The sequence below is a fragment of the Pipistrellus hanaki genome, assembly GCF_964339955.1.
Source record: "Pipistrellus hanaki genome assembly, chromosome: 10".
Lineage (NCBI taxonomy): Eukaryota > Metazoa > Chordata > Mammalia > Chiroptera > Vespertilionidae > Pipistrellus > Pipistrellus hanaki.
In genome coordinates, this window is record NC_140512.1 from 53,913,416 (window position 1) to 53,940,416 (window position 27,001).

At 42.3% G+C, this 27,001-nt stretch overlaps 1 protein-coding gene and 1 long non-coding RNA gene across 8 annotated transcripts in view; one reads left to right on the plus strand and one right to left on the minus strand.

The window, feature by feature from the left end:
• Window positions 1–27,001, minus strand: part of MKLN1 (muskelin 1) — a 311,818-nt gene that overhangs the window by 150,692 nt on the left and 134,125 nt on the right. For 3 of the 7 annotated variants that reach the window (XM_084897001.1, XM_084896999.1, XM_084897000.1), the window contains exon 3: window positions 21,957–22,122. The exons of 2 other annotated variants lie outside the window; for them this stretch is intronic. In XM_084897001.1, the coding sequence (XP_084753127.1) occupies window positions 21,957–22,048 (92 nt within the window). In that variant the 5' untranslated portion in view covers window positions 22,049–22,122. Of the gene's footprint in view, window positions 1–2,011; window positions 2,431–21,956; window positions 22,123–27,001 lie in introns of those variants that run through there. 2 more of the 7 variants (XM_084897004.1, XM_084896998.1) reach the window with 2 other exon arrangements.
• LOC311629145 overlaps window positions 2,301–27,001 on the plus strand; it is a 95,839-nt gene continuing 71,138 nt past the window's right edge. Inside the window, exon 1 of the long non-coding RNA XR_014796162.1 lies at window positions 2,301–2,393. This is a non-coding gene — a long non-coding RNA (uncharacterized lncRNA). The remainder of the gene's footprint in view (window positions 2,394–27,001) is intronic.

A 27,001-nucleotide genomic window follows, 5' to 3' on the forward strand; every position in this document is an offset into this window, starting at 1 on the left:
TTTAGTGCTTTAAAATAAAATCTATATTGCATAAGTCAACAGCCTATTATAGACATTAAATAAGACACTATAGTTGAAAGTGTTTGAAAGTTAAATATACATTAAATATGAGTTTATGAATATATTTGAGAAAATATAATTTCAAAAAGCTGCCTTCCAACCCCAAAACTAGTGCTCTGGGGCCAGGATAAAGAGACATAAGTCACAGTCAAGTTGCCATCCCATTAGGTCATTCCCTGCTTGAAATGTACTCTTCCCTTATTACTGGTAACTCAGATGGGACTTGAGACCCTTGAGGAGTGAAATCCTGGAAGTAGCTTAACTCAAGACCAGGCAAGTATCTTCACAGTTATTGGATCAAACAATGCCACCCAATCCCCAATAGTCTGGGATTCTAACCTGGGTATAGAAAAATGATGTTATCTTCAGGTTCAAAAACTCTGTAGCCCTGAAAATCAGAAGTCAAGTACCTAGGGGCCACATTTCAACTCCAGCAGAGGGCTAGGAATGTTTACCTGGCTCACTCTCAAATTAGAAGTTTCATCCAGCACCAACCAGGTCACGGCCATGCAGCAGCCATCAATAAGATACACAGGCCAGATGAGACAGACCACAGGTCACCTGGCCCCCTTCATGGAACCAGATCCTACTGAAGGCCCTGCCTGCCAACCCTTGACCTGGCCAACAGGACAATGGCCTGGCAATCAAGAGTTGGATTCTTCTAGCCACCACTCTGTTTCAAGACTCTTGATGGATTCGATTCGACAAATCAAATTGATAAGATGTGAAGAATTTTTGAAACACAGGTGGAAAACTTCTTGGAATGTGCTTCACAGACCTAGTCACTTCATTTGTTCAAGAAACACAAAAGTGTATTATCTGCAACGTGTTTTGTTCATAAAACCATTCTGGTCTGATGAGATGATTGGTCCCGGGGGGGACAACTATCACTTTTCTTCAAGGACTCTCTGCACGTGTCTTAAGAACTTCACTAAAATCAGTTTCTCTATCTGTATTTTAAAACTGGAAGTAGACCTGCTCCTTCTCTCAAAACAAGTTAAAGATAAGTAAATCCTGCATTAAAGTACTTTCAGCATTTCGGATGGAATTTTCTACAGAAAAACAACATATGCAGCATGCATCCCATAGGCAATGGCAGCAATGGAACTCTTTCTAACACCTAAATCGGAGATCCAGACCAGGACAGTGTTGGAAGTTCAAGTTCATTCAAGTATGTCTTTTCCGCCTACAGTTGAGTTTCTAGGTTGGGGAAATCGGTCTGTGCCTATATAAATCCATGCTCTGAGCCATAATAGAAATGGGGAATCTTCTGCAAGGTCCCTCCTGCCCACTCCCTATCTTTTTTAGAACTTACCCCAGCAGGGGGGGAGGTGAGGGGGGGGGGTGCGCCCTGCAAATCTCCCCACTTGCAAGGACTCGGGTGAATTGCACAACTTTTCGGTCTTCGTAAGTTTCACCACTGTCTTGCTGTTGATCACTTTTAATGACAACCCCCTCAAAACAACAACAACAACAACAACAACAAAACCCTCGTCTAAGCTTTACACTTTGCCCCCGGCAGCCCTCACCTGGACTATGGGTCCCCCCACCTCCCGCCAGCTCGGACGACCTTAGAAACATCCCCACCCGGCTGCCCGCCGCCCGGACCCCAAAAGCTGCGACTCCTCCAGTCCCATCTCCCCGAGCCGCCCGCCCCCCACCAAGCCCTCCGAGTCCCAGATCCCGGGCGCAGCATCCCCGGGTGGAAGCCTCCCAGGCCCGCCGCGGACCTCGCCCCTTCCCCGCAACCTCGCTATCCCCCCGCTCCAACTCCTCTCTCGAGTCGGGGGCGGCCCAGCTCTCTCTCGGCGGCTGGACTGACTCCGAGGCCGCGCGTCCCTTCACCAGGCCCCGCCTGGGCCTCACGAAGGGCTCGGCGCCCTCCGCTGCCCGCCCGGCCCGGCCGAGCTGGCGCCGAAGAGAAGGGTAGCACCGGCCCACGGCCCGGCACTTACTCAGGAAGGTAGGTGGAGGAGAAGGAGCTCCACTTGTGCAGCGCGTAGGGCAGAAGCCGGCACTCGGACGCCGCGGCAACAGCCCCGCCAGCCGCCATCTTGTCAGCACCAGAGCGGCCGCCACCGACCGCGGGCCGTACCCGAGGAGGGGGCGTGGCCTGGCCTTAAAGGGGACGCGGCCCGCCCGCCCGTCCTCTGCTTGTGCGTCGCGGGTACCGCTGCCCCGAGGGCTGAGGCGTTCGCGGGGAGGGGTCCGCGGTTTCCTCCGAGTTTCCAACGCCGAACCCCCCCTTAGTGACTGACCGAAACTGGGACGGGAGTGTGAGCACCTGAGGGGCGCTCCTGTGGGGCTTGGAGGGAGTGACGCCACAAGCGGAGGTAAGGAAAAAGCCAAAAACATATATGATGGAAAGAAATAGACGGGAGCTCTGGGCCAGGGAGGGGACCGCAGAAGACGCACTTGGAGACTTCGGAAACCACGGCCCTCTCCGGTTCATAAGCCCTTTAGGGACACGGCATGGAAGGGAGCTGGAGTCCATAGCGAGGGCCCTGTCCCCCTGGAGCTGTCATGGTTTTCCACGTCCTGTGCCCGTCCCGGAGGCGCACGGCGGGCGGGTCCGCCCCGGGTCCTCTCCTGGCCCTTCGGTGTGAACATTGGTTGGGAGCTTCTCACACCAATCTGTGAGATTGGTTTACTCAGTCAGACATTCAGCCACTACCCCCTCCCCCAAACCTCCACCGCAGACCAGACCAGAAAACAAAAATCTGTGTGGCATCCTCTTTCTAGTTGGTACATCTGCCCACTTTGAACTCTGACAGACATGTAGCCTAAAAGTTCAGAAAGAGCAAGACACAGAGACATTTCAAGAAAAAAGACCCCAGAGGGACTAACCATCCTTGTGCTCCGAAGGCCATATGGGCATCATACCAGCTTTTTTAAGCATTCCCAGTCTAATTAGCATATTACGCTTTTATTATTATAGATATTTTTAAATATATTTTATTGATTTTTTTACAGAGAGAAAGGGAGAGGGATAGAGAGTTAGAAACATCAATGAGAGAGAAACATCGATCAGCTGCCTCCTGCACACCTCCTACTGGGATGTGCCTGCAACCAAGGTACATGCCCTTGACCGGAATCAACCCGGGAGCCTTCAGTCCACAGGCCAACGCTCTATCCACTGAGCCAAACCTGTTCCGGCTATACCAGCTTCTTTCTCTAAAAAGGGGCACTTGCTCTAACTGCCTGGCAGCTTTAGGCAATGCTCCCATCAGGCCCCTAGTGGTCAGGGGTATGCATGTTGGTCTCTTTGGCATAGCCATTGTGGTCATCAGGGTCCTGGTCACTCATTATCTCAGAGGTCTTACCCTTGAAAGCCTGGACCGGGTTTCCATCTCCACCTGGCCGATGAAAAACCTCATGCAACGTCAAAACTCCTCGGTAATTGTATTCTCTTTACCTTATAATCATCAACCTGCTGAAACTCCCTCAGATCTTTTCCTGACTTTTTATTTCCAATCGGCGAAAACTTAATAGTGGCCTCCACTAGCTAAATAGGCCACAGTATGTCAACCTTCAAGATCACGTGTGCTCTGTGTTGCAGCATGTTGGAAGAGTATGTGTTCCTTAGGCAATGCTATAACCCAAGGACTCCAGCTGGGAGTCCAGCGATAGTGGGTACAACCAGAGGAGGTTAGCCCCACGTTTGATGAGCGGTTTATCTTTGGGGAAAGGAGATACTTTTAAGAGGAGAAGATTGAGATAGTGACTCAGTTCAATTCATTTGGGGCTCCTCCTTTGCTAAGTTTACCTCTTACCCTAATGTCATAGAGTCCTTATTCTTTTCCAGACACAGAGTTATTGTTTATGAGTGATTTTTAAAAAAATCCTCACCCAAGGATATGCTTTACTGGTTTTAAAGAGAGGGGAAGGGAAAGAGAGAAACATCAATCATTTACATCCCTTACACGTCCAACCAGGGATCAAACCCACAACCAAAGTATGTGCCCTTCCTGGGAATCCAAGCGGCAACCTTTGGTGCATGGGACGGTGTTCCAACCAACTGAGCCACACTGGCCAGGGCTATGAGTAATCTTTTTTAAGAAACACATATAAGCCAGTTCTTCCCAAGTGACTTTCTGTGACTTTCTGTTCCCTTTGGGTAACATCAAAAGGCCTTAGCAGACACTTTTCACATCCTGCCTTGCCTAGCTCTCCAGCCTTTCTCTCTCTCTCTCTCTCTCTCTCTCTCTCTCTCTCTCTCTCTCTCTCTCTCTCTCTCTCTCTCTCTCTCTCTCTCCTTTGCACTCTACTCCAGCCACACTGCACTAACACATGTTAGTTCAGCTCCTATAACTTGTGTTCTCTCTGGCCTCCCTCAAGGGAAGCCAGGAATACCCTCCCCATTCTTCACCAAACTCCTCCTTTTCCAGCTTCTTTCATTCTGGAAAACCATTCCTCATCACTTATTTTGGAGATATGTGCCATTTTCTACATTTTCCTTGGTACCCTGAGTTTCCCTCCTTAGCAAGCATTACAATATATTTTAATCTCTTTATTTCTCATTTTCTCTCCCTAAACTGTTATTCTCATAAAGGTAGGGACCAAGCATATCTTGTTCACAGTTGTATCCTCAGTCCTGTCAGAGTGTCTAGCATATAATAAATGTTCAATAATATTTCTTGGAGAATAAGTGGATTGTGCCAAAAGAAAACTTGGGCTACAAAGGAATAAAAATTCCAGAACTTTTCAGACTGCTAACATGTATCCCTACGGTATGATTGCCATGGGGAATGTGAAAGACTCAGGATAGCATGGCTTTCCTACAGCACAGATTTTACAAATGGTAAAATAATTTAAAGCACTGGATTTATGTCTACAAGTAAAGATCATACTGAACCCAACATTTGTATAAATGTTAAGATAAATTAGAAAACTAAAGAAATTATAAATTTTGCAGGAGTCTGCTAATGTCTCATATCTCCTAGGGCAGTGTTCGGCAAACTCATTAGTCAACAGAGCCAAATATCAACAGCACAACGATTGAAATTTCTTTTGAGAGCCAAAAACCGACTTCTGCGCATGGGCCACAAAGTTTCAATTGCCCTGTACCTGCGAGCCCGCACGTGGTATTTTGTGGAAGAGTCACTTTCAAGAGGCCAAAGAGCCACATGTGGGATCAGTGGGATGCCCAAGTCATTTTGCTGACCACTGACTTAAGCTAATGCCCCAAAGGTAGAAGATAAAGGTTTACCCCAACGACCGTGGTTGGCAAACTGCGGCCCGCGAGCCACATGCAGCTCTTTGGCTCCTTGAATGTGGCTTTTCCACAAAATACCTCCTGTGGGCACGCACGTACAGTGCGATTGAAACTTCGTAGCCCATATGCAGAGTCGGTTTTCGGCTCTCAAAATAAATTTCAATCATGTACTGTTGATATTTAGCTCTGTTGACTAATGAGTTTGCCAACTACTGGCTTAATTGATAAGATTTATTATAAGGATATATGGGGAAGTCCTGAAAACTGTCAGCAGCCATTTAGTCCATCTAGTTCCCCCACACTTCAAAGATTGGAACATATTGATGGCCTCATGGAGACCTGGATAATAGATCATCATTTTTCAGGGATCAGCAGCTCTAGTGAACCCAGTCATTGTGTTATCCCCTAAAAGTGATCATCTTTACTTATCTTGTAATCTCAGTATGGTTCTCACAGTGAATACTTCCTGGAGAGAATAACTGATAATACTTGGTTTGTCACCTGCAAAAAAAAAAAGATTTATTGAAAGGCTGTAATGTATCAGGCTCTGTCCTAGAAGCTAAGGAGTCAGGATGTACAGACAAGGATACTGCTTTCGTGGAGCTTACATTCTGGTAGGGCAACATATAATAAACAAATAAGTCAACTAGGTAATGTTAGTTTGTGTATTTAGATGCTAAGAAGAGACTGCACTGGAGGAATGCTTAGATTGGATGGTAAAGGAAAGCTTCTCTAGGAAGGTAATATTTGAGCTAATACCTGTATAATGAGAAATGCCAGCCATGCAGAAGTGGATAAAAAACATTCTAGGCAGAGAGAATATGCAAGTGCAATGGGCCTACAGCAGGAAAGTGCTTGGTGTGTTCAAAGAAAAGAAAGTGTGGCTGGAGCAAAGTGATGGAGGGGAAAGTGTAGTCAGAACAAATAGGGCCCTAACAGTCTTGGTAAGAAGTCATGATATGGAAATGCTAAGAGGAGACCTGTGTAAGGATTCAAGCCAAGGAGTAGCAAAATGCTCTTTACATTTTGTAAAGATCACTCTAAAAAAAATTTTTTTTTTAGGTTGAAGAGGCAAGATAGTTTGAAGTAAAGAAGAATTGACAGGAGGTTATTATAGTAACCAGGCAAGAAATGAAGGTGGCTTGGACTAGCAGAGGAGATAGAAGTGGTTGACATATTTTGGAAATAAAGCCCATTAGACTTGCTAATGAGTAAGGCAGGAAGAAAAGGAAAGAATTAAGGATAACTCCTGGGTTTGAGGTTTGCACCACTATGTAAATATTGAAGCTTTTATTGAGAAGGGAAAACTTGGGAAAGAAACAGTTTTAGGTTGAAGGAATCAAAAATTCTAACTTCAGTGGGATGCCTAATAGATAGCCAAATGGAATTGCCAAGGATCCAATGACCAATATTGGTCAGAGTCTTCTATCAAACCACCCCATAGGCATTTGGCCTTCTTCATATCTAACCAATCAAGAGTCGCTTTTTTTCTTTTGGCTTTGGCACAAGGTCAGTAAATTTTTATCTGAGTAGCACGGTCACCATAGCTCCAGGTACAGCAGCTCTAGATAGAAGAAACCATCTGTGGCAGCCTTCTGCAGAAGGGATGCAGGAGTACAAGAAGAGTCTTGGGAAAGAAACCTGGAGTATATGTTGAAAAACTCAGTTTCAGTCCCAGTTCTGCTGCTTTTCTAGTTATGAGACTGTGGAAAACTCACAGTTCCTCTGAGTCTCATTTTCCACCACTATAAAGTGAATTTAATAAAATGTATCTTTTCTATTTCACAAGAAGTTTTGAAGTCCAAATGAAGGAAAAGTGCTTGTCTGCTATGATATAAGCTCTCATTTAATTCTCATATTATTCCCCCTTTCACAAATGAAAAATATGAGACTCAGAAGAGAGTAAGACTGGGTATTTGTTCCCCTGACTCCCTGCCTGCAAGACCCTGGGCTGACTGTCCTTTACAAGCAAAGGTAACAAGCCCTCCTCCCAAGTGGCCTCTCCACAGCTCTCTCTGGTTCTGGGTTCCAGTAGCCATCTAGGTCAAGGTGCCAGTATATTCAGTTTCTGGTGAGAGCCTTCTTCGTGGTTACTGGAAGAGCACCCTAAAATGCATGTTCTTACATACAAAATTCCATCCCAACAGCCCCAATAGCATCAACTCTAAAGTCTATAAAGTCCAAAGACTTATCTATCATCCAATTTAGGTATGAGTGAGACTCACCCTGAAGCAAAACTCCTTTCCAGCTATGAGCCAGTGAAGCCAAACCTACAAAGGATAAACATCCCCACTCCAAAAGGTAGAAGAAAGGACAGAAGCATGTTTAGTCCCAAGCATGTCTGAAACCTATCAAGGCAAACTCCATGAGATCTCAAGGCTTGAGAATAAACCCCTTTCTCTTGATGCTCTGCCTTCTGGACACCTTTCCCCAATACCTCCCCCACTTGCTGAAAACCTCCCCCATCTGCGGCCCTGCAGCTCTACCAGGTCAGGGCTCTACCTGGTGGTGGTCAAGGCTTTTGGGTGAGGACTGTGATGCCCTTTTGAAACCATGGAGGCAGAATTGTCTTCAAGGTCATCCTTCCCTAGTCTTGAAGAATAATAGCCTTGCTCTAACCAGGTCCTGTACTAGTAACATTCAAGAAGTCCAACAGTCTTGCTTCATTCCACCTAATTCAGTTCAAACTAGGAGTTCCTGCTGGGGAGATGATTGAGTCTGTGGTTCATATCCATACTGATCTCCTTATCAAGTTAACCACACACACAGGGTTCTTTTCCAAACACTGCCTTCTCATTTTTTTGTAATATGGACAGGCTGAGAAATTTCCATATCTGTAAGTTCTGATTCCTTTCTCTTAACAGTTCCATCCTCAATTTATTTCTTTCTTTTTGCATTTTACTATAAGCACTCAAGTAGAACCGAGCTACCTTGTTTTCCCGAAAATAAAACATCCTCCAAAAATAAAAACTATTTACAGGTTTCCTTCTGATTGAAATATAAGGCATTCCCCCAAAAATAAGGCTCCCCCTAGGCTCTGTCTCAGAATGCTATTGCTAAACATGAGAGATTTGGTCCACTGATTCTGAAAGAAATGGAGTCACAAGAAATTCACCAGGAAATTGAGGAATTGGATTGTTACGATGATGTTCCAGAAGATGATGACATGATTGTTGTTGAATAAATGAGTAAATTCTTGATACTGTAGGATTCACAGTTTGTCTGGTTTGTGTTGACAACTACAGTACTACTGTACTACCTACCATACTACTGTACCGTATACAGGTAATAAATTTCCTTTATTTTCATTTAACAATAAATGTGTACCATATTCTTCTTCATGGAAAAATAAGACATCCCCTGAAAATAAGACCTAGCGCATCTTTGGGAGCAAAAATTAATATAAGACACTGTCTTATTTTCGGGGAAACAGGGTACTTAACACTTTGCATAGAAATTGCTTCTGCTTGATGTCCAGTTTCATCACTTTTACATTCTACCTTCCACAAAACACTAGAACACACAGTTCATCCAAGTTCTTTGCCTCTTTATAACAAGGATCATCACCTTTCCTCCAGTTTCTAATACCATTCTCCTCATTTCTGTGTAAGACAAGAATGGTCCTTATTGTCCACATTTCTACCAACATTCTGTGCATAATTACTTATGTATTCTCTAAGAAGATAGAAGCTTTCTTTCCAGCTCACCTCTTCTCTTTCTGAGCTTTCGCCAGAATCACCGTTAGGGATTCCTTCACAGCAATATAGACTTTTTCTAGCATGCACCCAGTGTAAGGTCTCTGATGCCATCATTAGGTTCCACCCCATGACATCCTCTAAACCTAATTACTTCCCAAAGGCTCCATTTCCAAATAACATCACATAGGGGATTGGGGCTTCAACATATGAAATTTAGGGACACACAAACATTCAGTCCATAAGCACTAATTTATTATATTTTTTTAAATAAAAGGAATTTGCTTAGGGATCATCTACAGATTAGAAAACAAAAGGAAGTAAAGGCATGGGGGCTGTCAGTCTATTTTTTGGTCAGTAAATGAAGATCATCACCATGGGGATTAGAGGAGTGAATTTGCCCCAGTATAATTCCCATTGGACATTTCCTGCATGCCAGGAATTTACACGCATTATTTCAGTTAGTCTTCACAAGTCTTGCAAGTACTCAGTTTCTTGGAGGTTAAGAGTCACCAAACTCATGTCTTATATTAATTTTTTGCTCCCAAAGATGCGCTAGGTCTTATTTTCAGGGGATGTCTTATTTTGTGTGCCTTCTTTATGTTACAATTCTCAGATGTATGCATTCCTAACATCACCCCAGCATTCAGAATCCAGAAAACCAAGAGAATCAATCTGTTGTATTCCTAAAGCTAACTGTTCTGCCTCAATCTTCTGTTCTCTCATGATTTCTATATTAACTCATTTCAACGTTGTTATTGTTTGAAATCTTTTCTTTGAGCACAACATTACCAAAAGGAGCAGATGAAAAGCAAATGCCAAAGTTTTATTTGCTATGTAAGGGGATATCCCCTTTATTTCCTAAGACAAAGGAACTTCAACCCCCCCTGGGGCCTTTGCACAGGTCATAGGTGAACACTGAGAATAGCTTCGAGTGTGAAGCTTGGGTCGGTTTCTCCCAGGAGGTGGCAGCAGCAGCAGCCACAGCTTGCTAAAGAAATCAGACAGAATTCCTTTTGCCTATTGGCTTCCAAACCTAGAAATTCTTGGTTCCAGCGACCAATAAATCCCCTCCTTTCGTTTGCTGAGGTTGATTGGAGTTGGAGCACAGGAACTGGCAACAATTCCTCTCCTAAATACCTAGTTTTTATAAATACTTTGGTCTGAGGCGTGACCTTGAAGCATGTGTGAAGAAGGACCAAGAAGTCTTTGGCCAAAGAAAAGAGCTTCAAAAAGAACCTGTAACTTGAACACTTCCATCCACACAGGCATAAATCCAGAAGACCCCAGCTCCCACTTCGGTGCTGCACCAAGAATATAGATTCTAGACATAGTCACCCAGCAACCAGACAACTGACCTTGTTACTGAATCTGTCTCAGCTGCAATTTCCTCAACCACCTAGTGGTTGCTAATTCTTAAATTAGGAGTTAATGAACTTTTCTTTTTCTGGATTAAGTAAGGTTGGGCCTTCACCCTTTCAGAATTTAAAAAATCCCACACGCAACAAAGAACTACTGGTTCCAAGTGAATCCCAGGTGAGCACATATCCTGGTTTGGTGAACCCTGCCTAAGAGGTGGGCAGGAATCCCAGGAAATGTCTCAACACCACACGGCTGTGGATGAACCGTCCACTGCTGGGAGTTACTTTGCAAATTACCACATCTAAATGAATCTGACAAAATAATATTCCAAAAAGCAATTAACACTGACTCCTAATGTATTTAGAATGAAAAGGTCTTCTGGGAAAAGTAAAATTGGCTCAGAAAAATGTATCCAGCCCCCCTGGGTAAAGAAATGTTGGAGGCTAAGAGGATTCTTAAGTCAGGATCTGCCAGTGCTTTTGTCCCATCACCTGGTCTTTTGTGAAGGAGGAGACAGAGCTAGCTCCTCTCATTCCCCCATCCCATCCACCTCATTTCATCTTGGCGCTATCACCTTCCCTGGACTGCTTCAACTTTTACATATTCATTTAGTCATCACTTATTGAGCACCTACTATGTGTCAGGTGCTGGGAACACCTAACTATTAAGGATCTCACAATCAAGTAGCCAGATATTAAATGGGCTAAAATAAAGAACTCCAAAAGGATTAGCATATAAAATATGAAGAAATAAAAGTGGTCATAGTGATGGTAGCATTATCTTCATAAAGATCACAGGCCAAATATATTTCCTAATTAAAGCTATCCCCAGAATATAATGGAATTATGTAAAGATAATTTCATTGTCCTATTGGCCCCTGTGGGTCTGTCAAGGCAACCCTCTTCCTATTTTCCATGAAAGTCATATTAGAATCCCATCCTGGGTTAGGAGGCTTTGGTCCCAGAAGGCCACTGTAAATGGAAATATGTGGCTGTTACCAGGTGTGGGCTGAGAGGGGACACCTTCCTCCTCTGCCTTTTCCTCCTGAAAATATTAGCACAGGTTATGGGCAGGTTAAACAGGTTTCAGTGTTCCTGAAATAGAAGGAACTGAGGGATGACAGAAACAGGAGGGCATGGTGATGGCAAATTTTAGGCTGGTTCCACACAAGAAAAGAGAACCATATCCAGTTTGGAGAGCAGGTCAGAGAATAAGGCAATACAGGGATGTCCAGTGGGACCACCAACAAGCAGAAAAGGAGCAAACCATCTCCTGGTTCCCCCACATCTCAGATGAGTCTGAGTAGGTCAACTGACGTTTTTCTTCTGAGAGATACAAGATGCCCTCGTATGTTGGAATCAGGTCAAATCATTTCTCAAATGTAAATATTTATAGAGACCTTTCTTATTATATTGGTAATTTTTATTTCCTCCTATATATTTCCAAATTAGCTCAAAATGATCTCCTTCCCCAACCTTTACATCCGATTTTCAGCCATGCCATTTACTAAATATATAGCACAAGGGTTGAGAACCTCTGGCCTGTGACTTACTTTATCCAATTTAATGTAAGTCATTACATTTGCTCGCATAGCCCCAAAACCCAGCATTGCAATGGGATTCTGGTGAGCACATCCAGAGAGAAGCGTCTTAAGCAGTGGCTCTCTCTCTTGGCTGCATATTGGAAACACATGGGAAACTTTTGAAAGTCCCCATACCACATCCCAAATCAATGACATATTAGGTGGGGACCTAGGCATCGATTTATTAATGTTAAGTTCACAAAAAGATGTGTATGTGCAGCCAAGGTTGAGAACTTATTCTTTTATGTCTTAGGACAGTGACAGGCAAAAAGCCTGGTAACTGGCAGGCAGGAAGCCGGTCAGCTGGTGACTGACACCTGAGCTCTCCTGCTTCCTTTGGAATGTTTCCTGAAAATCTGCATGGAGAAACCAGATACTACAATAGTGCTAGCTTGGACCTCCACTTTGTAAGGTTTCCATTTCAACTTTACCACCTTATTCACTAAGTCTACGTTTAATATTATTCTAGTGCTTTGCCGAAACTGGTTTGGCTCAGTGGATAGAGCATCGGCCTGTGGACTGAAGAGTCCCAGGTTCAATTCCGGTCAAGGGCATGTACCTTGGTTGTGGGCACATCCCCGGTAGGGGGTGTAAGAGGCAGCTGATCGATGATTCTCTCTCATTGATGTTTCTAACTCTCTCTCTCTCTCTTCCTCTCTGTAAAAAATCAATAATATTATTCTAGTGCTTAAAGAGATATGAACAGTGGTTAATCAGTATGTCAAAGAGAATTCTAAACAAGTGATAGTGATAAAAATGCCACACTTTAGAAATCCCGAATTCATCTTTAAAACAAACATAAATGTATTTTTTTAAATCCCTGTACTACTCATCTTTTCCTTCTCCTCCACCCATTTTTTCTCTTCCTCTTCCTTTCTCTGCCTGTTTCCTTCGGCTGCTCGGGGTCATAGGGTACCACTGTTACCCCTTGTTTATCTTACTCTCTGCCTCATCCCTATACCTTCTGCATCTGGTCCATTTTTTACTCTCTATTCTCTTTCCCTTACCCAACAACATACATAGTTTCCTTTATTTTGTTATCTTTCACACTTACAGCTCCTCAATTAACTAACTATACTGTAGAACAAAACCATTGTCAGATATTTATCATATTAAATAAGTTATTTTGTTGTTAATTTTAAAAGCAGATGAGTTCTGAAAGTGCTTTATTTCTCTTTCCTTGTCATAGTTAGTACTCCTTAAATGCTAACTAATAATTATTTTTATAACTTCCTGTATTAGCCGTAGATTACTTTTTTTCAAGTAGTTCAGTGATCCTCAATAGAAAAATGTTTCTCGGTTCTTCAATAATCCCAACGATCGATAGCAATGTAAAAGAGAAACTAAAAACAGGAGTTGAGTATATGCACCCTGAATTGCATATTCGTTTGCAAAGTTAACATCATGATTAATTATTGTAATTGCAGAGGGGAGGCATTTAGATAATTGGTCGAAGTGTCTTCTTGAGGAAATAACTAAAACAGGGCCAGTTGTCACAAGCTAACCTACAATAGTAATCTTGTATGTGCATCTTCAGTATTCAGAGCAACTCTACAATAGCAGATTTGTGCATTCACCTAATGTCTTTAAGCACCCTAGAAAATAATAAACAAACCTTGATCAGAGCCAGTGTCTCACTTGGCAGTTGACCTGTGTGTTTAAGCAGTGTCCCGGAACAACCTTAGAAACGTAAACCACCAAACAAAGATTGCACCATCAATTCAATGACAAACTGGGGTGGGTGACCCAGCATCCACCTGCTTTGTTATGGCAATAAATCTAGGTACAAGTAGAGTAGAAACCAGGTAGATAGGTCAGCACACAAACTGAAACCTTTAGGAGAATTAGCCACAAAGATAGACAGGTTTTATGGACTTGAAATTTGTAAACAAAGAGGAACTGTGGGAAAAGAGGGAAGGCCTTGTTTTGGGTTTACTTGTGAAAGCTGAAAGCATGTGAGATGTTCTCTTCCCCAGATCCAGCTGTGAAATGACAAATAGGAATTAAGTGGGTTCGCATCAGGAACTGACTGTGCCACTTCACTGGGAATAGAAGTTGTTCCCCTGATAGAGGCTGTCCTCTCAGATTAGTACCTTGGGTGTTTTAAAGAGGATCAGCCAGACATGAATATGGTGCATTAATAAAGAGCAAGAATCATCCAAGCACCCTGACAAATTTTCTTTATATCTCAGTGCTTCTGAATCATGTTTATATCTTAACTTCGATGTTCCTGAAGAAACTCAGAAGAGAGGGAGAAGAAGGAAGAAAATTTCTTATCACATTGCTTTTTCCTTGCTGGGCTTTCCAATAGGAGTCTTGCTGAAGGCTTGGCCTGAGCAATTTAAAAGGGATGAATGATTTAAGACTGCTTTAATCAAATTGCTTTGATTCAGTCTTCCTAAATTCTAAAAATCATACACCCAGTTGCAGTGCCTCAATATTATTTTCATGTTTGCATCCCCAGCTAAAATCAATTTGCCTGAACACATCCTTTGTCCTGTTTCAGTAATTAAAATATTTTCTACAGAAGTATTGGAAGGATCACTGAATGACATTTTGAAAATTGTTCAAGGCACAATCTAGGTACAGTATTTCTTGAATAACATTGTTTTGTTCAAAATCCTTTCATTATCAGGTTGATGAGATGCCTTAGGAATTTCACTTTCATTTATGTCAATTAGCCTGTGGTAAAATTGGTTTCATTAATACATCATTTTGCTCAAAGTTTCAGAACCTATTGATGACATTGAGGACTTACTATATTTTTTTTCATTGTGAAAGTAAGACACCAACATAAAAATAAATGCAAACATCAAAATATTTAAAATGGAAAGGTAGCTGAAACCGGTTTGGCTCAGTAGATAGAGCATCGGTCTGTGGACTGAAAGGTCCCAGGTTCGATTCCAGTCAAGGGCATGTACGTTGGTTGCGGGCACATCCTCGGTAGGGGGTGTGCAGGAGGCAGCTGGTCAATGTTTCTCTCTCATCGACGTTTCTAGCTCTTTATCCCTCTCCCTTCCTCTCTGTAAAAAATCAATAAAATATATTTTAAAAATAAATAAATAAAAATAAAATGGAAAGATAAATCTCCTTCCCACTTTTATCTGATGTTAAGCATCATTAACTATTTCCAGTGTATTCTTTCCACATAGCATATATAATATATGTACCATTTTTACACAAAGCAGATTACATCATTTACAGTGTCCTCTTGTGAGATAATAGAAAATACATATATTGGTCTCTGCCTCTCATTGGCACAGAGCTAAAACCCTTGTAAAAATTCCTAAGTGAAAAAGAGTACTAGGAGTATATTTTTGTCCTAATATTTAGTCTCCGCTTCCTAACACAGTTCTTAAACCCTTTTGAATTTCCTGAGTGATAGGAATATCTTTTGTCCTAATGAGGTGGGCTCCTAAATGACTCCTGAATGGGGACTGGTCCCCAGACACTCCAAGCTATGATGAGAAGCTTGGAATTTCCAGACCCATCCCTCATCCTCCAGAGAGAGGAGAAGGACTAGAAATGGAGTTAACAATTGATCACACCCATGTGGAAAAGCCTCCATAGAAATCCCAATAGTATGGGATTCAGAGAGCTTCCAGAGGGGTGAGCATCCACCTAAATGGAGGGTGAGGCAGCCCACCTTCCCAGTGACAGAAGCTCCTGCACAAGGGTCCCTCCTAGATCTCGCCCAATGTTTCTCTCCATCTGGCTGTTCATCTGTATCCTTTAAATTGTTATTATACAATAAACTGGTAAACATAACTTTGTTTCCCAGAGTTCTGTGAGCTGTTCTAGCAAATAATCGAATCCAAGTGGGCGGTGGTCACAAGAATCTTCGTTTGTAGCCAAGTCAGAAGTTGTGGGTAACCTAGGGACTTAATATTTGAGATTGGCATCTGAAGTGGGGAAGTTTCATAGGACTGAATCTGTGGGATTGAACAATATCTCCACGTAGATAGATTGATTCAAATTTTAATTAAATTATAGGACACCCAGATGGTGTCACAGAGAATTGCTTGATGTCAGAAGTGTGGAAAGTATGGTGGTAATGTGAGAGTGAAGGAGAGACACACAAAAGGAAGAATGAGTTTTTCCTGAACCCCTATTCCCTGCTTTATTCATTTAATAATATATCAGAAATATTTCCATGTCAACACATACAGATCTTACAAGATCTTTTAATCATTGGATGTGCTATAATTTATTTAATCATTGCCCCATTGATGAACATTCCAATCATATCCATTATTATTATCGTAAACAGTATTTCCATGAATATCCTTACACATAGGTCATTGGAAACTTGTATTACTCTATCTGTAGGATAAATTCCTTGAGATGAAATTGCCAGGTCAAAATATGTGTACATTTAAGGTTGGGTTAGATGTCCCCAAATTGTAACCCCTAAATGATTCCAATACATCTTTTCATCAACAGTATAAGTTTATTTTTGCTCCTGTCAGACCTGAGTTTTTTCAGACTTTCAACTTGTTGTCAATCTGATAGGTAACAATAGTAACACATTGTTGTGATTTGCACTTTTCTAAGCACTAATGAAGTTAAATGATTTTAAAGTAAAATTTTTGCCATTCTTATTTTCTTTATGTAATATTTGTTCATATTCTTTGCTCATCTTTCTGTTCATTTTTTCTTTATAAAACTGTAAGATCTCTTTATGTAATAAAGAAGTATTATATGTACATTTTCTCCTGAGTTGCAAATAATTTTTTCCTCTGTGCTATTTGTCTTTTGCTGTATTTACTGTATTTTCTTATTGTTGCTATATTCACTTTTACCATATAAAAATTTCAAACGTTCTACATTAAAACATTTATCAGCATTTTTTCTTTTTGGTTTCTGAGTTTTGTCTGTTTTAAATACTAGCTTTCGTGCAAGAAGAGTCTCTGCAGTTGCCATTTTAATGCACCAGTGTTTGCTTTGAATTCTTCTGCACAGTATGATACAAGTTAAAAAACTAGGCTTTGCTGTGGAAAGAGGAAACTTACAATGTCAAGGCCATTGAGAGAAGGGAGGGCACAGAGACCCCATCCTCTTATTGTCCCTGGCTGACCTGCTGGCCTTGCAGAATGATTTGTATTCCAGGAAAGGGAACTTTGCCCCTCTTTTGGTCCTTGTATGGAACAAGTATGAGAGTAACCTTATCAGTGAATGGAAAAATCAGACTGTCTTGGCACCAGGCAGCCCAGATTTCGGTGCCAGCTGTTCGTCAGAGTTGTGTGGGAAACACGCACAAGCTGCCCTGCACCTAGACTTTTGGTCCTGTAGGATGTCAACCAAGAAAGGAAGCTAGTGGTCCCATGGAAGCTGAACTTGTATAGTTTCTCAGGCTGGGAGCAGCTTTTTTTCTCAACACCAGGGCCCCATACCTTGTTTTAGCCACTTTTTTGTCCAGGCATCAGAGAAGGAGCACCCAGATTCATTTAAAACAAGCCTGCTCCTTGTATTACATTACATTAATGATGAATCAGGCATTGAAGATGAGATTAACTCTTTTTAAAGTTACCCCCAACTTTATATTTAAAAAAAATTCAAACTCAAAAGATTAAAAGAATGATACAATGAATACTTCACCAATTGTTAACATTTTGTCAACTTTGCTTTATCTCCTTCTATAAATATACATTTTTATCCATTGAAGCATTTGGAAGTAGGTTGAATACCTTATGGCAGTTCATTCAAAATAATTCTGCACACATCTCCCAAGAATAAAAGCATTCACTTATATAACACTGATACAATTTCTCAGACCTAGGAAAATTAACGCTTCAATATATTTAATTCCACATTCATATTCCCTCATTGTTCCAAATGTCTTTTATTACCATCTTTTTATGTTTGAACCAACATCTTTTTAAAAAAATATATTTTATTGATTTTTTACATAGAGGAAGGGAGAGAGATAGAGAGCTAGAAATGCCGATGAGAGAGAAACATCAACCAGCTGCCTCTTGCACACCCCCTACCGGGGATGTGCCCGCAACCAAGGTACATGCCCTTGACCGGAATCGAACCTGGGACTTTTCAGTCCGCAGACCGACGTTCTACTACTGAGCCAAACCGGCTTCGGCTGAACCAACATCTTAACAAAGTCTACATATTACATTTGATTCTATCTCTCTAATCCAGTGCCCCAAAAGGACATTTAGCATGTCCGGAGATACTTTTGATTATCACAGCTGTGGGTGCTAATAGCCCCTAGTAGATAGAAACCAAGGAAGGATGTCTGCTAAATATCTTACAGTACACAGGACAACCCCCAACAAAGAATTACTTGGTCCAAAATGTCAATGATTGCTGAGATTGAAAAACCTTGTCTATCTGAAATAGTCTCCTTACTTTTTGTTGCTTTTGGTGACATTGACTTGTAGTGTCCAGGCCAGTTGTAAGTAGAATGTGCCACATTCTAGATTTTTTTGATTGTTTCTCATGATTAGTTTCCATTGAAACATATTTGACAAGAATAGTGTATAAGTCATGCAACAGTTAACTATTACTGCCTAACAACTCACCCCAAAACTCAGTGACATAATATTAACAGCCATTAGCTAAGTCATTCTGTTGATCTGGGCTGGGCTCAGCTGATTTTGGCTAGACTCATTCATGAATCTGTAGTCATTTGGTAGATTGACTAGGAGCTGGCTGGTCTAGGATGACCTCAGCTGGGATGACTTGGCTCAGCTCCATTCACCTATCACACTGAGCAGGCTATTATCATGGACTAGACTGGTCTGAAAGACGGTGGAAGAGCGCAAGATCTTTTGAAGCCCAGGCTTGGAACTGGCATTCTGTCACTTCCACTGCATTGTGTTGGCTAAAGAAGTAACAAAGCCAGCATAGATTCAAGTGGCAGAGAAATAAACTGTACCTCTTAATGGGAATTGCTGCACAGTCATTGCAAAGGGTATAGATAAGGGAAGTGTGAATCTGGGCCTGTTGCAATCAGTCTATTAAAGTGATATTGCATATCTTCTATTGACCTAAGTCTCAAGAACAGTTTATCTTTAAATATCTTTTGGGGAAAAGCCAGTTTGTCAATTTTTTAAACAATGCTGTGGGAAGGTGATCATATCTATTTAAATTAAGAGAACATCTTTTGGGGAGATCTTTTTCATTTTACACACAGTCTTCAGAATAGGCTCAGCTTTGTTGCAAACAGTGCACTCATTCTTTCCATAAATTGTATTGAATACCTACTATGTCATACAGTGTTCTAGGCACTTGGGAGGATAGGTGAAAGGCAACTACATTTGCAAATGACACAGAGGTTTAGAAGTAGGTAAGTACTAATGAGAAATAGAAACAAAGCAGAGGTATAGAGGAGAGGATTGCAATTTTAAGTAGGGCTGTCATCATTTAAAAGGTGATATTTGAGCAAAGACTTGAAGAAGGTGAGGAAATTGGTCATGTGGCCATCTGGGAGAACAACAAATACGAGGCCCTTGAGCAGGAGTGCGCTTGGCCTGCAAGGGACACAGCAAGGAGGCTGGTGTGGCTGGAGTGCAGTGAATGAGGGGAAGTATTTTATTTATCCAACGGACAATTAAATAGCCCTCTCTAGTGGTCGTGCAGTGCCCCCCCTCCTCTTTGGAGCACACTTCCCCCACCTTTCCCCTCAAGGGGCATACCTTTGCCCTATCTCTATCTCTATCTCTATCTCTATCTCTATCTCTATCTCTATCTCTATCTCTATCTCTAACACTATCTCTGTCTCTATCTCCTAAGCTCCAACTGTCCTTTATAACTTGCTTCCTGAGCCCACGCAGTCCCAGCCCTACCTACCGGCTCACTTTTTCTGCCTCTGTGTCTTTCTAAATAAACTTTCACTTGTATTTGGGGGAGGAAAAAAAAAAATAGCCGTCACTAGTAGCACTTGAAAATGTTAACTCATCCCCCCAATAAATATGTAAAGTGGATGCTGTTTTTCTCTTTTTTAGGCGAGGAAACCAAGACACAGGAAAATTAAATAACTTCCCCCAAGTCATATACAGTGGTGCCTCACACAACGAACTTAATTCGTTCCAGGAGCAAGTTTGTTATGTGAAAAGTTCGTTATGTGAAACGCGTTTTCCTATAACAATACATGTTAAAAAAAATAATTCGTTCTGTAGCATAAAATATGCTAAGATGACTTTTTAAACCTCAATCTATTAAGTCCTGCTTTTTTTAGAAGCCATGATATAAAAAAAATATTGAGTTTAACTTAAAAGGACGACTGCCGTGATACGTGCGTGATTTAATTCGTAATGAAGAACGATTGCCGCGATACGTGCTTAAGTTAAGCGCAGTGACTAACGACTGCCTGCAGTGCCTGCGCGGAAGGATGCAATACATCGGCAGCGATCATGGAAGCTCGGGCAAAGCGGTCGTGGAAGCTCGGGCGACTTCGTTGTGTGAAACGAAGTTCGTTGTATGAATCATGAAATGAAGTTCGTTGTGTGCAGCGTTTGCTGTGCGAGGCATTCTTTATGCGAGGCACCACTGTAACTACCAAGTTATAGAGCCAGGACTGCCTCAGACAGTCTTCTCTAGAGACTTAGGGAGGTTTTTAGCAGACAGGTTGTTGTGCTGCCTCCTAATAGTAAGAGATGAGGTCTAATAACTGGGGGCTAGATCTCATAAGTCCTTAAAGGCCATTGGTAAGGATTTGAGTTTTTATTCTGAGAGATATGAATTTTAAACAGAAGAGTGATATGTGTTTGTTTTGTTGTTCCAGAAATTTTCAAAGCAGTTATGTTACTTAAGGTATTAAGGTGTTACTTTTAGCATTTAATATACTGGTATAAATTCAAAAGTATATCTGTTTATGGGAACAAAGAAAATTTGATATGTATCATTTAGAGATGTTATCCTATCAAATACTATTTTTAAAGTCTTACATAATTATTGTGAGGATCTAGAAATACTTATGTACTTGGCTACGCATTTTGGGAGGCACCAAGGCAAAGTGATGAGTAAAAAAACTTTGTTTTCCTACTTTGAAGGGGAGGGGGAATTATAAGAGCAAATGGACTAGCTAAGATATGTCCTAGATACATACCAAAGAGGGTGGGTCAGCGGTGCTGCCTTTTTGGGGCTTAATGTTTCAGCACCTTATCGTGGGCCACACACCTCCCCTGGGGCTCCATGACCTCCAGTGCAGAGTGACCCAGAGGCACCTGCCCTTGAGAGTATCTAAAGGACTCTGGCTCAAGCCATCCATCTTGCTCAAGGAGCATTTAGGAGCAGCACAGGCAGAGTCAGTCTGGAGAAGAGAAAGCGTTGAAAAGATCACATTTACCCAAGAATGACATTAATGATCGTAATAATTACCACAATATAGTCAGCATTTAGTGCAGGCCTAGCATCATGCAAAATGCATTACAAGCATGAGCTATATAGTAAACTAAGGCTTAAAGAGATTCACTAAATTGTCCAAGATCATATACAGCTGTGACATAAGCGCAGCTCTACTTGTCTCCAAAGCCCATATCCCTGCTCATTTATTCTATATTGTCCAGGTCAGGAATAGAATTCTCTATGGCTCTTCCTTCTGTAACCATCAAGAAGGTTAACAGTGACTCTCGGGAGGTGGTTCCAGGTCTGAGTTTCCAGCTGCCTGTTTGCACACAAGTGCAAGTTTCAGCCTTCACCTTTTTTGTACTGCTCAGTTTTTTTATGTACCTCATCAATTTTCTTATCATTTCTCAAGTCCTCAGTTCCTTGTTCTGTCTCAGCCACCACGGCAAACTTGCTTTGTTTGGGCCCACATAGTCCTGCTACTGTATCTACCATTTCCCAGCCTGCCACTGCCCCCTTGGCTGCCACTAAATAATCACCAGGCACATGCCATGAATTCTCTCTCTACTCACAATTATGATGAAAGACCATACCACAGAGCATTGGCTGTGCCTTGCTGAGAGACTAACAATGGGAAAATATGACATAACCTAGAAGTATGAGGATAATAACCGAAATAGGAGATGGGAGGGAACCACAAAGGGGGATTCATTTTCCTGCGTCCCTCCCAAGAACTTACCTGAGCATGTTTTCACCAGATAGCATGTCTGGAGATACTCTGCTTGGACATGAAGGCATACCTACTGTCTCTGCAGATTGTCCAACCATCATCTTGCATTACTTCTCATCTTTCTCTGTTTCTCTTCCCTTTTTGTCTCACTCTCACTGCCCTGGGATTGCATCTCCTAAATAAAACATTAGTATTAATTCTTGGTTGGAGGTCTATTTTTCTAGAAAACATAGGCTAAGATATCAATTTCTCCCATTGGTACCACCATTTCCTAAATTCTCTTGGCTCAAAGTCAAGCTTTCAAGAGATAGTAATATCTGACACTATTGTCATTTTTATCGGTATACATGATAGAATTCATGTATTCCTCCAAAAATAAAAATAATTGAAAGGATCCCTGATAGTGAAAAGATTCTGAACCAGTAGCTCAAAATTAGCATCAACCTTAAATCCATTCATATCCTGAGTATCTCACAACCAGCTTTTCCTTTCCTTTCCAGCCATGCCCTAGTTTGGGTCCCCAGTATTCTTACTTGGAGTAGACTATTGAACACGCTCACAATTTATCTTTCTGTTCCCATATTCTCCTACTCATGATCTAGTCTGAGTATCACTGCCATAAGATAAATAGTCCTAAAAGCTGATTTTATCTTGCTCCCCTATGTTGAAAAACTTTCAATAATTTCTCACTACCCCTAGAATAATGTGTAAAGTTTCTTCTAAAACTAATCTTCACTCAAGGCCTTTTACAAGCCGGTGACCAGTGACCTACATTTCCAGCTTTACTATCAACTATAGTGTTTCTCTATGCAAATTACACCACCAGCTATTCTGGGCTGCATGCTTTTCTCAAACATATGTTATACTTTTCTAAGACCATCATGCCTCCGCAATGGACTAGACAACAGAAGTATTTGTGGGTTTTGGTACCTCCCCTCACCCTTCTGGGGAAGTATCAGAATGCCTCCCATAACTACATCCTAGGGATTTTTAATAGGATACAAAATTATGTGTCCATAAATTCTACCATCCCAAACAAAACCATTTAGTCCAGGAGCTAGAGTCAGTGGTTCTCAACCTTTCTAATGCCAAGACCCTTTAATACAGTTTCCTCAGGTTGTGGTGACCCCCAACCATAAAATATCTGTGTTTTCCATTGGTCTTAGGCGACCCTGCTAGTGGTTCTCAACCTGTGGGTCGCGAACTGCTGCTGTAGAGCCTAAGATCATCGGAAAACACAGATATTTACATTATGATTCATAACAGTAGCAATATTACAGTTATGAAGTAGCAATGAAAATAATTTTATGGTTGGGGGTCACCACAACATGAGGCACTATATTAAAGGGTCGCGGCATTAGAAAGGTTGAGACCACTGAGCTAGAGCCTAACCCTAGGCCAATAAACCTATCTATGTGGATGTGATGCCTTATCAAAGAAGCTCCACCTAACAGCCTGCACTTGATGGTGAGCAGCCAACCTAGTCTGGCCCTTTGGGGAAGCTAATAGGAAGTACAGGGGCAGAGTCATCAGTTAGCAGGAGGGAGAAGCTAAAAGATACACATGTGGCAGCAGAAAACAGGAAGCAATAGATGCTGTGAGATAGAGAAAGAACTAGAAAGTACTTAACAGCAAGGGCAGCAGCAGCAGAGTCATAATAATAGCAGAGAGAGAACAAAGCAACAGATATTACTGCTGGAGAACCCACGAGGTAACCAGCTGTATTGTGTGCTGACTCATCTTCCAGTTCCCACTGGACGTTACTTAGATTGCAGCAACCTGAGTCTCTCTGTGTTCTGGAAATTAAATTTTTGCCTCCGGCATCTCTATCAGTCAATATCATAGCAGGAAACGAAAGGCAACTCAGCTGGGGTTTTGAAAATAATTGAAGACACTATTTACAAGGATGTAGGCAGGTTTGCAGGGAGGGAGGAGGAAAATGGAGGTGCCCGAGGACTAGCAAGAGCAGAAATCCAGGGCTGAAGAGACGAGGGAAGGAAACTGTGGCAGTGTGATAGGAGAGCTGGAGCCTGGAGGGGCATGGCTACCGCCAGAAACACAGTGCAAACGCTGGGAGAAAGAGGCCTACCAGTCTCTTTTCCCTGTATTCTCTGCTACTTGCTGATGCTTCTTACCGCCCAAACCCTACAGTAAGAAAGAAGGCAGGAGAGCCACCGGCGGCATAGCTCAGTGGTGGAGCATTTACCTATGAACCAGGAGGTCACCGTTTGAGTCCCAGTCAGGGTTGTGGGCTTGATCCCCAGTATGGGGCGTGCAGGGGGCAGTCGATTGATGATTTCTCTTATCACTGATGTTTATATCTCTCCCCTCTCTTTTTTTCTCTGAAATCAATAAAAATATATTTAAAAGAAGAAGGCAGGAGATGTCATGTGTGGATAACAACCTCATGAGGTGCAGAACGGAGAGGGATGGGGGTGAAGGAGAGCTATCATGGGCTGACTAGTAGTCTCTCCAAAGCAAGGGGGAGGGCGGGGGGTATGTCCATGGCCTAATACCCGGAACCTGAGAACACTACCTTATATAGCAAAAGAAGTGCTTAAGTTTAGGATCCCGACTAGAGGAATGTATCCTAGTTTATTTTGGTGGGCCCTAACTGCAATCCTATGTATCCTAATAAGAGAAAAACAGGGGTAGTTTTGAAAAAGGGAAAGGAGGAGGCAATGTGACTGCAGAATCAGAAATTGGAGTGAAGCAGCCTCAAGCCAAGGAAAGCCTGGAGCCTTCATAAGAGGGAAGAGGTGAGGAACAGCCTCCCCTAGAGCCTTCTAAGGGACCGTATGGCCCTGCCACAACCTTGATTTTGGTTTCTGGCCTCCAGAACTGAAAAAGATAAGATTCTGGGCTTTTCTGTTTGTTTGTTTTGTTTTGTTTTTAAATATATCTTTATTGATTTTTTACAGAGAGGAAGAGAAAGGGATAGAGAACTAGAAACATCGATGAGAAAGCAACATTGACCAGCTGCCTCCCGCACCCCCCCCCCCCCACCGGGGATGTGCCCGCAACCAAGGTACATGCCCTTGACTGGAATCGAACCTGGGACCTTTCAGTCCTAAGGCCAACGTTCTATCCACGTTTCGGCTGTTTGTTTTTTAGCTTAAACAACAGAAATTTATTTTCTAGAGGGTAGAAGTCTGAGATCAAAGTGATAGTAGGGCTGGTTTCTTCTGAGGCCTCTCTAAAATTCTGTGTTGTTTTTTTTAAAAGCCACCCAGTTTGTGGTCATTTGTCACAGCAGTAACAGGAAAGTAATACAGGGACCAGCCAAGTGGAGAATTACCAGCATAAAATCTATTCAACTCTGGATGCCAAATTGAGCACAGTAATGCCCTGATCACCTTTGCTGGGAATTCTTTTGCCTACCTTCTTTATTCACGTTGGTACTTCTTTCTGGATAACTCATATGATTTAAGTAAAATGCTTCCACGTTATAGTTACTTTTGCATACAAATATCTTTTCATCCTAATCCGATGACTGCATTCTTGTTGAGAATAAGAACCTTGCCTTGTTTATCTTTGTAGGCCATGAAAACCCTAGCCCAGTACTTTGAACAGAGTGGATAGTCTATAATTGGTAAATGAGAAAGAAAGCAAGCTTCCATTTGTCCATCTGTAAATGGAAAAGCAACAATTTCCACTGACTTGCCTTTCAGAGATAATAGTGGCGGTGTTTCCTGGAAACACTTTCTGTACCTGTAACAAAATGATAGATCTGAAACACCGGCTCCTGCTCGAGCAGTGCCTCAGAAAAAAAATTACATTTTGTTGTAGCTTGTTCTCCATTTCATGTGGCGCTGAACCTGCTTGCAGTCACCCCCAGGAAAGGGCAGGGCATCCTCAAGAAAATGTAAGAGCTGAATATTGGTGTGCTCCCAGGAATTTGATTCACCCCGTAAATATTCATCAAAGGACTATTACGTTAGAGTAGAATCCATAAATGCTGGAAAAATACAAACACACAGAATAAGGCATGGTCCCAAGTAATTGCGACACAATATGATGAATGCTTTTCATAAAGAACAAGATACTACGGGACCAGATTAAGTCTATGGATGGGAATTTCACACACACACATGTACACACAAAAAAGTCACATTCAAGCTAGTTTTTTAGAACTTCCTCAGGCCCAAGCGAAGTCAGAAGCACTGGGAACCAAGAGAAGTAACTTTGCCAAGCAAACCACACCCTCAGCTCAGCCCTATTGTATCTGACCTTATTTTTTATTCATCGCCCGCATAGCTAGATAGTAAGAAAGGAAGAGAATTCGGACTGCTTCCTACTTGGCATCTAGTTTCGCATCAAAGAAAGGAGGGTATTAGGAGGAAAAGTAGAGGTTGACCTCTTACAAACTCCATAATGACAAGTCCAAATAGCCATGCGATAATGAGTTAATACACACTCTTACCTTTCCTGAGCTTCTACCTCAATTCTGAAAACTGAGGGGGGCACCCCTGTGAGCCTGTGGGGTAGCAGGGCATGAATAACTCAGAGGAAAGCAGGCAAGGAATGAGAGCACCTCCCTTTGTCTCATTACCCCAAACGAGGAGGCATCTCTTTGTGGCAAAAGCCCCCTTGAGTGGGAATAATGGCTGAGGCCCTTTTTCCTGCCATAGACTGACCTTCAGATCACTCCTTGGGGAACTGCTCCGTTAGGGGCACCGCCCAACATCTCTCCCTAGTCAGCCCTTCTAGGCCTCTGAGACCAGTGCTGTGTTGCTTACGAGTGGGAGGAGAAAACGCCTGGGAAAGCAGCCAGGAGAGAGGGAAAGACTGACCTAACCCACCAAGGGGCAGAGGGTTCCCCCATCCTCACCCTGTCGCTTCCACTGGAAAACGAGGAAGCTGAGAAACCAGATTCCAGCCTCCCAGCACAGATCGCTTGTCCTTGTTTTCTTAAGAAGCCTCTACCTCCCAGACCTTGCCAGGAAGCCGGCGGCATTTTCATGAAGCAGTAATAACAAGGACAGAGCGTTCTAGCCTGCCGGAGCCTGCTGGCTGGTCACTCTTTCCACTGCCTTTTGTTTTCATGCATCATT